Genomic DNA, 12,805 nt, shown 5'->3' on the forward strand with positions numbered 1-12,805 from the left:
CTATTTGGAACTCACTAAAGATACCTCAGAAGCAGACATGTTATTTTGAAGCAAATGTTATTATCTATACATCCCCATTCTGCAATAATAGAACCGTCCGTATGCAGACGACACAGTGTGAACCTGACAGAAAACTTGTTCCCGCCCAGCATGGAAGTTTTCTTAATCCCCATAAGACGCCTTGTCACCGATATAAGGATGTCACGAGGCCTGAATCTTAAGAAACAAAACCTACCACAAACACAAAATTACGACACTGTTCCTATGAAAATATGTCCCCTCAAAGTGCAACATTCTTTAGTTAGTCCTTTATCGTCTTACATGTAGGTCTCACACTTCTTGTGTTTTTAGACCGCCTTTTACGTTTGCCGCGCAAATAAAACATTTCCTCCTAATACAACACGGCGTTTAAACAATGGCGTTTAGACAAGCTGTTTTTAGTATGGATATATCATTGTCTTAGCCTGCTTTGGCGCCCTAGATAATAAAAGGTGTGTGAGGTTTGGGTTAATGTTTGACGGGAACTTTATATATCCTCCTAGCCGGCCTCTTGGAATGCAAAGAACGCCTGTCCCGCGCAGCCTAGTCAAACAGTACGTAACAGGCAGCGGACACACAACACATGTTTCCAATCCTCCGTCGCTAGCGCTCCTAAAGCCGCCTACGTCAAACGATCGAGGGGGTCCTGTGTTCGAGTCCCGAGAATAAGATATATTCACCGTTGCTGGCAAGCCTGTATTCCGGTGGAAAGGAACCGTGAAACGACAAGGTGAAGATGGGAGGTTACGCTACAGCAATGTCGTTACTTTGTTTGACCCTGGTCGTCTTAGCCGTGGAGGGAATCGACCTAACGAGAACATGGGTGAGTTGAAGCATCAAAAATCGTCTGCGTTCCTTACTTAATGATTTTCGGAGTTCATTTCTTTATATTTTGCTTCGTATTGCATATCTTAGTTCAGTATTGCAAAATCGCCTGGTTATAGTTCAGTAGCTTTGCTATTTCTTACTGCTTACCAGTGTTTTCCGATGTTGAATGGCTTTTCCGTATGTTCTTATGTTACATGTACAAGAGTTTACTCATTCCTACCCAAGCACTGCATACCAGAGAATCCTGTAACTCTATGACTTAAATCCCTTTTAGATAAGATGAAAATTATACTACCCTCATTCACAGACATAAGTGCAAGTATTAAATCTAGTGAAAGATTTACCTTATTTCGTACACACACAATTTTTTTTTTGTGGCGTGCGACTTCTAGTAGTCACTATGTACTTAGTCGCCATCGGAACATTTTCAATGTAGTCATCTGACAAATTTGCAGAAGTCTAAACAGTCCTCCCCCTCAAGCTGTGCTCGTGTTACTTGACATATGTTTGTCTTTCAAGCAAGAACAGCGCCCCTCAGGGAAGGTCGGTTGCGATTCTGTTGAAAGCTTTAGGCCGTACCCTTTCAATTACTAGCCGCTCAAGTTTCGGCACATTCCCCTAAGCCTCTGTAACACATAGCCGACCATGGCCTCCCGCGGTCGAACCCTCTCCGACCATGGTTGGGAGTTAGTCGTGAGGAAAGTCGCCTATGGTCGGGAGCTTGTCGGCAAGGTTTTCTACTAGTTTTCAAGTTGTCTGTGCTGTGACATTTTGACACTTGAATGGAATTGGGAAAGTCATATCCGTCTCAGATGATCAGAGTTCATTCCAGTACCCCCAACCCGACCATGGTTAGGGTATTATGGTCGTGAGTTGTCGTTGTTTGAATGCGTCTGCGCTAATTGTGGACTATAGAAGGGTAGATTGCCACCAGAGTTAAAACAATATGGCAGTCGCCATCCTTTATCTAGTGTATACACGACTTGAATGCTTGTGTATAGTAAAACATGTTAGAAGACACTTGCGTTTTACAGCTGTTTACAGAATCACAACAGCGGAACTGTACAGTTTGAATATCGTGTAACGGTTTAGGCCGAGATAAAAAAAAAAACACAGCAAAACGTAACGTTATATTGAATCTTGTGTTAGATTCCAACCAGGCTACTTCTTTTTATCAATTAGAGTTAAGATAAGGTCACTGATAGTATGCTTAATTTATTACATGAACAAGTCTGGTCTAACTCGACTTAAGACCTCACAACAACTGTGAAAGAGGGACAGGAAAAATCTTACAAAATGGTAAAAACATCATCTGATGTTTGTTTGAACCTTTCTTTTTGTTTATTAAGTGAAGTGAAGTGAACTTTATTGCTCAGCAATCGTACATGGTGCATTGTATGGCATGAAATCAACAATCTGTTCTACAAGGCTAATCTATCCTACAATTCTATTAAAGTACAAAATATTTTCGAAACCAGTGTATTTGTTACAATATATAGTCATGTATGGGTAATTCTGTCTCGCTTTTCGAATGATTTATGGAGAAATTGACCTATGGCTATGTACATGGATATTAATGAGAAGGTCAAATCGGCACGCAGACCGCTTTTCATTGAGGTCATGAGGGAAGAAGTGAGGCTCAGATAGAATACAACAGAGCTACAACTAACATCATTTTGTGTTGTGTTGCATTGGCACGTTCTTTGTGCATACCAGAAACACAGGTGGACTTTTCACGCCCCGCAACAGGGGTAAATGCGGGTGACAGGGCGGAAAATCGCTTTGCAAAAGATTAAAGGGGAAAGGAATCCGGCTAGACTACAGCGTTCTTGAGACATGGCGGTAAGGTGCTCAACCGTGCTAGGGAACACAGGGGCTGCGAAAACAATACAGCCGCTGAGCCTTACAATGGTTGTGGTATTGATATCAGTGGCCCTCAAGTGACCGACCCTCTGTGACTTTTCATGTATACCATCCACCGGCAGTCGTTGGGGTTTAGAACGTTACTGGTCTAACTAAAAATGCAGTTAATATTCCAGAGGTTTGGCTTGTAGACCTTGTTGCTTCGAATGAATTCATGATCAGAATTTGAAAGAAAAGAGAAATATGACTTTGGTACAGCTATTATATAGCTATACTCATGATACTGAAGTTTCCTCTGTAGTTTACCTCACAAAATGGCCGAAAAAAAACTCGCAAAAATTGGGCTATGTTTTCTCCCAAAAAAACATCGTGGCTTGCACCCTGACGACATCTTACACGTACGGTAGTACCAGACGTACCTCCGATACCAAATCGCCAATTAAGGTACAGAGGTGTTCTCCAAGGTCATTTTACAAAGGGCTTATAAATCAGTAGCTTTCTTTATCTTGTTGGCCTACTTTTCTTCTGGTATTTGCGGAGCGAATCAAAGGTTCTGTGAGCAGAGCAAACAGCCGGCTGTGTGGTCACGGTCCGACTAACACACCTGCTAGTCAGTGTCTTTTATTTCTCCCGTGAGGCCTTGCGGTAGAACACAATGGGACACGTACGACAGGTGTAGAAGCAGTGGGGGAGGGGGGTGTGGGGAGGGGGGCGTATACATGTGCTGCGCTCAATATTTGTGACACCTAGTGATAGTGCGGTGTCTTAATCGACATCGGAAACTAGACGACCAGACGTTCTTTGCAGATAAGAGCCCTAAACCGAGGGATGAAACACGCTTTCCTGCATGTTACCAACCGTGCTGTATCGTTCGCACCCTATAAATGTAGGCACAATGGTGTTGGAAAATGAGTGGAGTGTGGGTTGATGGTTATCGTTTACATAGCATTACTTTCTTTTAGGCAATGATCCCCCCTTTTTCTCTCGCTCATTCGCTCCAAGCATGTTTCACACACTTTCTCTCTTCTTTTCCTCTCTTTCTCTCTCCCTGTCGGTGCATGTGTCTCTCTCTTTCGTTCTCTCAATCACTCACTCATTCGCTCCCAAAATGTTTATCCTATTTCTGCTTTTCTCTGTGTGCCTCTCTCTCTTCACCTCTAATTATGTTTCGCCAACGAAACATATTGTTTTTGTAAGGTTTCTTCTTCTTCTTCTCCTTCTTCTTCTTCTTCTTCTCCTGTCAAACCTTCAAATCGCTTCTTCTCGCTCGTCCGTCGACCAAATTAGCTGAAATTTGGTATGCAGGTAGAGTACGTGTATACCCCCAGACCCTTTTAAAATTTTTTTCATATAAGTTTTTAAAATGATTTTATGGAGGTTTTTTGGTCATTTTCAGACAAAAGTCGCACATGATGGCCTCCAGTGCCGTGGTGTTGAAACCTGAGGACCTGAAATTTGGTTTAGTTGTGCATTGGATATTTACCCAAAGGACCCCATTATTTTTTTTGGCATACACTACTTCAAAATGATTTATTTTGCACATTTTTGATGCAATTTTTGGTTATTTTCTGTCGGGGCCAGCAAGAACTAGGTCATACTGTAACATAAGCCCTCCTACACGTCCCCTGATCTGGGACTTAAAACCAAGCAGATGTCAGGGGGTACCTCAACTAATGGTATTACAGAAAGTTATATGTACCTTATGTTACATGGTACGGATGTTATATTTGAGATGTAGGTACCTATAGGAAAGGTGACTACACCTGACAATTACTTATGCTAATGAGGACCTAATTCGCATAATGTATACATAAAGTTGTATGTCCCTTACCGTAAATGCTGCGGATGTCATCTTTGACATGTAGGTACCTTTAGGAAAGGCGAACACACCAGGCCATAAATTATGCTAATGAGGACCCAATTTGCATAATCGATGCATGAAATTGTATGTCCCTTACCGTAAAAGCTGCGGATGTCATCTTTGAGATGTAGGTACCTTTAGGACAGGCGAACACACCTGGCCATAAATTATGCTAATGAGGACCTCATTTGCATGATTTATGCTTAAACTTGTAATTCCCTTACCGGAAAAGCTGCAGATGTCAGATTTGACATGTACGTACCGTTAGCAAAGGTGATCACACCTGGCCATGAAATATGCTAATGAGGACCTCATTTGCATAATTCTTGCATTAACTTGTATTTCCCTTACCGTGACAGCTGCGGGTGTCATCTTTAAGATGTGGGTACCATTAGGAAAGGTGAATGCACCTGGCCAAAAATTATGCTAATGAGGACCTCACTTGCATACTTTATGCATCATGTTGTATTCCCCTTACTGTAAAAGCTGCGGATGTCATCTTGAACATGTAGGTACATGTAGGAAAGGTGAAAGCACCTGGACATAACTTATGGTCAAGAGGACCTCATTTGCATAAATTATGCAGAAACTTGGATTTGCCCAGGAGTTATTTTGGGACAGCCCACTTCTTGCATGAGGAGTATGGGCGAAACATCCTGAATTTGCTCTTAAAGCAAATGACGGCCAGTCTAGTTCTATCTGTGTGTGTGTGTTAGCGTGTGTGTGTGCGTGCATGTGCGCGCGTTTGTGTGTGTGTGTACTGTTTTTATTTCTCTCTGTCGTGTACGCATATTGATTATAGCTCCACTCACGACTCCCTGAACTCAATACCTGACACCGAATCTTGAGTCATTTCTCGCCCGCAGTACAAGCCGATAAGACCGCGACCCCGTGTCTCTCAGCGCCCTGGGTTTTCATTTCGCTCCATTCCTCCAGCCCTTGTGGTCAGCGGTTCACCAGTGCAGCTGGCGCCGGGCTAAGATCGGTTATTAAGGCCTGTTTATGCCTTTAACTGCAGTAAATGACAAACAACAGCTGCTCGTGGTTGCTTTCAAGTAAAGAGTGCGACAGGGGACGAATTAGGAGCTTTCTGAATTTTACGTCAATTGAATGGTATCAACAAAATTAGCAACCTGAGAAACTTAATTGACGCATGCGCAACAAAAAGTACGTATGGTGACTTTCGCACGGTCAACTATAAACACAAAATAGATATTTATTCTAAAATACCATGTTATAAAAAGCGATCTTTTATGTGTTTACCCATTTTTGCATTGTCATAGGTGACATATAAAGATGCATATGTAGCTTTAACTCTCAGAACATCTAGTGCAAGACGATACGATAAGATCCGATAAACACAAGTGGTATAACGTTACAGAAATTTGAAATAAGAAGAAGAAAATAAAGATTTAGGTCCTTTTTTATATAGCGAAGGCTGTGGTATAAGGTAAAAATTACCCTGACTACCATTGGAAGTTCATATGAAATCTCATTCACACACGCGTACGTTAAAAACATCTGACAGTTTAAAAGTGACTTTTCACGACTTTTGGCACTTCCCATGAAATCTAATACCTTTCAACCCAGACCATTGTATTCCCAAACGTAATGTTTGGCGTCTGTTTTGACTCGAAGGTGAAGTTCAGGTTTAGCCACCTGCCATTGATGACAGTCGATATGTCACTGGATAAGTACATTTGCCAAGACCAACAACATTCTTTGGCTGGAAGTCAAGGATACATAACTTTCAACATGGCTCCTAAACTTTGAATCACAACTCATCATTGTTGCCTTGGCCAACTAGCCTGGGTATCAGCCTCCGTAGTTTACTGCTGGTTCATTCTTTTCGTGGTTAGCAAGCAAAAAGAACGAGTAAACCTCTAATGATGGTACCCAGGCTACATGTATTTGCCAACACAACATAGTAAATGTGTTTTCTTTTGGCACGAAAAGAAATTCAAGAACTCCTATGGTTTGTCCATGGTTGGCAACATTAAGCCTCAACTTTTCGTTAAAAAAAGCGGTCAAATCTGGTGGCAATCGCCCTGGCAGCGTCCTTCAAAACTGTACGCTGTTTTAAAGTGTTTCAGCTTCATGGAGGCACTGTTGCATGGAGGTGATTTCTCTGTATTTTGTGTGCAGTAAGACAAGTTAACTCCTGAATGAAGGAGATACACAAACAAGTTTGACATAATTTCTGTGTTTATTTTTGCAAAATGCAAGCCAAAACATCTGACAACTCCGGGTTGCGAGTGTCATTCGATACTCGATAGGTATTACCTTCCTGGTAGCTTAACTGGTAATTTCTAGTGACCTAGAAATTATGCGTATCTAAACCAGTGTCTAAAAACTGAAACACCGCACCTGTTTTGTCAGTAAAAAAAAAGAATTACGCATGAAAGCCTGTTGAAACGACATGGGATATTACATGCAACATATACGATAACAGGGTTAGAAAAAGGATTGCTAAAATATGGCAAATAGTAGAAAAAACGAAACTGATGACGTAGTCCACGTCATAAGACGAACGCAACGTTTCCTCTTAGTTTGAGATATAATTATTCTCTTGGGACATGAAAATGCAAACCAACCGCATAATTTCTTCACGCCCGAAGTTATGTCTGTTTCCAATGTAGTATTTAACGGCTGTTTCTTATTACTACCTTGGGAAAGGCCACCTATTCCCCATGTGGTGAGAGACTGCGGATATTGTGTTCTGTGATCTTGGCAACCTCAAGGTCAAACGTCAACATTGGAGGTCACAACAAAGATGTTTTCCCCATGGCCCACCGCACAGAAAATTGCGGGAGTCCTTCCTTTTCATAAAGGCTGATTGAAAAGCATACAAATAGAAAATAGCAGGGAGATTTAGACGTGTTTTACACATGTCTGTCGTAACATGCAACACAATCATCAATGCATGATTCAAAACCAACACAGTGGTCCATTCGTGAAATTATAATTGCAACGATAAATTTCAAACTTCAGGCCAAGACAGGATTAGCGTTCGTACTTATATTGCATACTTACAAAATTCTTTGTGAATATACGAGAGAAGTCAAATACGTGTTTTAACTTGTTTAATTGATTGTTACATCTCTATTTCAATCATTAGTCCGGGTAAACCACAACCGGCCAAGGTCACATTGATTGGTTCCACGGTCGACAGAAGTTTTCTGTTAACCTATTTTCCGTTTCGTGCGACCCAGAAAACTCCGATGCAATCCAAGGACTGGTAGCAAATCTTACCGTTGATTCTCTAATACTGTACAGATTCTGTTTCGTGTTTGTAATAACGAACAGACATTGTAGAGGTATGTATACATACAGACGGATCCTACCCTGCCTGATATATCTGCTGGTTGTACTAGGTTGTAAAAAGCTTTTAAGATAAAGAAAATACACAGCCCACAAAGACGCTAAAAGTTCTCAAGATAGATAATTTTGCTTCTTAGATATCTTAGTCTTATCAAAATCTTTCTGTCTTTCTTTTTCAGTCTCAGGGCCGAAGCATGAACAGTGGGCGTGTCGGAAGGGACGTTGCCGTAAGCCGGTCCAAGCGTGCGTACTGGGACGACGTAAGTTTACGATATATCTTGCCATATATAGGGTATTTGCGCTCACGTGACCATGACGTAGGTATTCTCCGTCATACTGGGTGGTTAAGGGTAGCAGAGCAGGATATTCGACAAATGGGGATTTCTTCAGTTAAAGCCCCTCTCTCACTGGACCCGCGGCACGCTGGCGGTGTCGCTGCGTCCTAAATTGGATTTGTGTTACCCTTGACTTTATAATGTTGATATCATTTAAAACGTACAAGTATGACCAAAAAGACAACAAAACATACAAATCTTAAAGAGATTCGTTTTCTGTCGATGGAATTCGTTCAGTGCTTTGTCAATTCGATCGGGCGCAGTGACGCCGCCAGCGTGCCGCGGGTGCAGTGAGAGGGGGGCTTGATGACCACAAGGTGACTGACTTCGACGCGGTATTATAGTAGGGTGCACTAGAGAAATACGAAAAACTAATGTGTTCAAGTTTAGGTGCAACCTACGAAATATCACAAATTGAATAAATTCTGTCTCAGTATCGGCTTTTGACACCCTCCGAAATCGGCGCTCTGTGGGGGTCAACTGAACTACAACTCCTCCCGAAAGGCAGTAGCGTAATAATATGGCGCATTTATACAGTCTCAAAACCGACATATTCCTATACCACACAACACAGCAGACTTTCATCACAGTCCGAACTAGTTTATGTACCCACGTCATTGGCCCGACCGGGGGTTGCGGACGAATGCTGTGTTCTTCATTTCGTTTACACCGCCTTAAACTTATTTCACGCTGAAAACATTGCAATATGTTTTACATTGCTCCACAAGTTCTTCCAGTCTACATCTCCTTATAAAATGCTTTCACAGAATTCCAGTCAAGCAGTAACTAACTGTACTTGAAACGCCACGCGAATGTTTACAAGTCGCGTGTCCATGTTTATGCGACCCAACTAGTGGTGCACGAGAGGACTCTTCGAATTCCTGCTCCCTGGGTACGAGAACAGCTGACAGATAAAATCCGTGCGAGCTACCGGATTTCTTATCTCTCAAGTCTTATCTCAAGCTGTGAGGCATTTTTGCTTCCTTATCTCGACATCAGCTTCTCAAGAGTCAGCACGCCATTAGACACGACATTCTCGTGCGGAATCTACCAAAGAAAAATGGGTGAAAAGGAACCCGAGAGTTTTAAGAGCAAGATAAAAATTCAAGAAAATTTATCTATATGCGTAGTCTAAGTCGCATATTACGCAACAAGCTTGCTTTCAAAAGAATGAACTTTACAACCTACCATTGAGATTGACAAGATTTTGATTTAAAATAGAGATAGTTGTTCAAGACTCCCTTTTTTTGTTTGTTTGGACCAGCCCAAATGACAAGTCAGGACCTACCGGGTCTCAGCTGTTGCCATCGTGTGTTTCGACCCTGCTCAGAAATTGGGTCGGAATTTCTTCACGGCAAGATGCTGGATAAAGGTCAAACTAAAGTGTGAAGAGAGGTTTAGCAGAATGGCATTTGTAATTGAAGCCTTGGTGAGTCTTGATTTCGCTAAAGAATGACGAAGACTGAGCTTGCAATTCGAAAAAAAAAACATGTCTTGCGATCCACGACTAACATTTACATTAAAAAAGCGGACTTAAATTCTATGAAAAGGAAATTTAGAAACAAATGCTACAAGGTTCAAGTTGCGGCTTTTCGAACAGTTAAGTATGATGTTCGATTTTTTAAAGGGAAACATTTAATGTATTTTCTTAAGGGGTCGTTCGTAAGATATCATAAGACCCTTAAGACGTCAAGCCGTGTTATCAGTCTCGTTTGTCATTCTAAGATACTTGAAGAAAGGTAACAGTTTCAAGATGGCTGACCCGTGAATTTGACCCCTGTCATTACCTCCTGACCCCAGGGCCCCAAAGGTTAGAATGTGTGTCGCCTGTTTATAGAGAGGAGCGCTTCGTGATATGTGAAGGCCGAGGACTAAAGAGATTCTGAAGTCCAACCCTACATCCTGCCTCCTTTTTTTCCTTGGAGAACTGCAATGGATCAATCTCCTTTTTTTAGAGCAAAGACAGCATACCAAGACAATGGTTTAAAGCATGGGCTGTATTGATAGCAATGATTTCTAAATACCAACTGTTTTAATAGTATCCATATGAAGAGTTATTGAGTTTTATCATGTTCTTGTAGGTTTTTTTTTTCAGGGTTTAAATAAAAAAACACAGTCTAGTTCTGAGGTGTATTCACCTGGCTAAACAATAAACTGAACTTTGACTCTGAACTAAACTGAGCTATGCATAGTAACACCCAACCACTGGGAGTGACTGTTGATTACGTCTCCGTTCTTGCAGTGCAGAAACGACGCGGACTGTAACGACGGCGGCAGGGAGGACGGCCTTCTGTCCTGCCAGGAGCTCATCTACGACAACGACCTCAGGCGGTGCCAGGTAAAACTGCACCACCTACTATGAAATTTGGACTGATAAATAACCGTGTTTATGCTTGCGTTTTACTTTTACCTTTAGGCAAGCACACGTGGTCGGCCCTAATCTTCTCGGTAAGCGTGTTAGGTTCTGTGCAGAGGTTTCATGCTTGAGACTAGCGCCTGAAGCACCCCCATACAAGGGGCTTTCGGTTTTACGTCACCATCCGAAATAACGAGTGCAATATCTCGCATATCTTAATACATCACAAAGAAGCGAGAAGATGCAGCACGTACGCATTATATTACTCCATACTAAGTCTGGTTACTGTCTGAACCTTGTAACTAGAATTGTGTATGTGTGCACAGTAATTAACCTGTAGTTAGCCCGTTAGGGCAGAAATGCGCAATAAAAGTTACCAATTCTTCAATTCATCTGCATGCCTACTTTCCAGACGAAAACTTGTGAGCGGGACTCCCAGTGTGGTCGTCAGGGGAAGTGCTCTATCGACCCGCTGGACAAAGTTGGCGGGTGCGCCAAGCGGTGCGACGGGCTGGACGACTGCGACTCCGGCGAGAAATGTCACAAGGAACCCGGGGACACCTTCGGAGCCTGTCAGTACATCATCCTGTCTAAGGTAAGATTTCCCAAAACATTAACACTAGTACTTGTATTTGAGCAATTCTTACTTCTGAAAAAGGTCAAGGAAGATTAAGAACATTACATAAGAAACGTCGGTGGAATAAATCTCTTGGTTGTGTAAAAAGAGTCTTTTTATTCAAGAAGCATTACTATCATAAACATACCCACAATGCATCTTGCTGCGCATGCGCAATTTGATGAGTGCTCTTCGTACCTATTTTCTCTCTTGGTACTTTTTTGACATCTAAAAAGTATTTTTCTGTAGAAAAAAAGCTTCTTTACTATTTGTTTGTAGAAAAAAAAGCTTCGTTATATATAGGACAATCTCTGTTTCCTTTTCTAATGAACTATACAAAACGATGTATAAAAAAGCATTTCATTATTTCATTATCTTCTTTCTAGTGTAATATCAACTCGGACTGTGCTCAGAACGAGCGCTGTGCACGCCGGGACGGGGAGTCTCGGGGCGCATGCGGGCGGACCTGTACCCGCCGCTCCGACTGTAACGATGGGGAGGACTGCATCCGGGAGGCCGGGGCCAGGGAGGGGGCGTGCCGCTTCATAGCAAAGAACTAAGAAAGGTAGGGACCTAAAAACAAAATGTTCCTTCAATACAGAGCCTTCATTATATAGTACTTATTTATATACCTGACCGACGATTCGGATAATCGGCGACTAACGAAGGGAGTTTTTGCTTTATATTACACAGAAAGTATATGTAATATCAAGCAAAAACTCCCTTCGTTAGTCGCCACGGCTAGGATACTCCTTGATTAATCACACATATAGTTGACAATGGCCTTCCGACCTTCTAAAGACCAGGGTTTGAATTAGTAGCGAGCAAGGTCGTCAAGCAACGATTCAATTATGCCACGTTAACTTTTATTTGTGACATCTGTGAATTTACAATCTTTTTTAAACACTATCAAAAGTCGCATGGTAGCTATTGTACAGATTTTTAGTGTGTTTTTTAGATTACGTTTACCATGATGATTTTGGTAGATTCACACAGATAGTAAGTCACCCTTTGACACCAACTTTCCCTTTTTCATGATCTTAATGTGTATCTTGCAGGTCGAGTGACTCATCGTTCCGGAAAAGGAGAGAGAAAGAGTGAAGTAATCGGTACCAATAATTCTTCCCCATAACGCATCCCCTCTGCTAAGCCCGTCGTTTGTATATAGATATCAAGAAACGACCCTGGTGTACCGGACGGCGATCCCTCCTTCTCGCTGCGTTATCACAGGCCAGCCGTCGCTAACCAATCACGTCGTCGCCTACCGTTAAGAGGCAACGTGATTGGCTGGTGACCTTCCCTCCAATAACGACGTCCGTATGTATATACAAAACCCAGCGTTGAACGTCTATATGGTAACGCTGCGCTGAACCTACGGTTATGGTAGTACATGTAGTTGTGACTAAGATATTAAGGAAATGGTCGTCTATTTCCACGATGTATACCTCATAGCATTTTACGTGTATTGTGTGTAAGGTTATACTAACTATACATTTGTATAACAATTATGATAAAATCTATGTTAGAAGCAACAATGTATCTGTATTATACACAAATCACCAATTCTTACTTTTTAATCGCATATT

General features: G+C 41.9%; 1 protein-coding gene across 1 annotated transcript; it reads left to right on the forward strand.

The window, feature by feature from the left end:
- The first annotated feature begins 599 nt into the window (after window positions 1-599).
- LOC136425659 (uncharacterized) lies at window positions 600-12,366 on the forward strand. The gene is made up of 6 exons (XM_066414588.1): window positions 600-862; window positions 8,092-8,172; window positions 10,490-10,585; window positions 11,016-11,198; window positions 11,606-11,784; window positions 12,278-12,366. The coding sequence occupies exons 1-5, from the start codon at window positions 776-778 to the stop codon at window positions 11,777-11,779; spliced, it is 621 nt and encodes a 206-aa protein (XP_066270685.1). The 5' UTR covers window positions 600-775; the 3' UTR covers window positions 11,780-11,784; window positions 12,278-12,366.
- The last annotated feature ends 439 nt before the right edge of the window (window positions 12,367-12,805 follow it).

This window comes from Branchiostoma lanceolatum, chromosome 19 (genome assembly GCF_035083965.1).
Source record: "Branchiostoma lanceolatum isolate klBraLanc5 chromosome 19, klBraLanc5.hap2, whole genome shotgun sequence".
NCBI classification, from domain to species: Eukaryota; Metazoa; Chordata; class Leptocardii; order Amphioxiformes; family Branchiostomatidae; genus Branchiostoma; species Branchiostoma lanceolatum.

Bases quoted from the DNA above. Each gene is read 5' to 3' on its own strand.
- LOC136425659 (XM_066414588.1), top strand. From the start codon at position 776: ATGGGAGGTTACGCTACAGCAATGTCGTTACTTTGTTTGACCCTGGTC. The intron at 10,586-11,015 runs GTAAAACTGCAC...CCTACTTTCCAG, and splicing joins ACGACCTCAGGCGGTGCCAG to ACGAAAACTTGTGAGCGGGA. The intron at 11,199-11,605 runs GTAAGATTTCCC...TCTTCTTTCTAG, and splicing joins AGTACATCATCCTGTCTAAG to TGTAATATCAACTCGGACTG.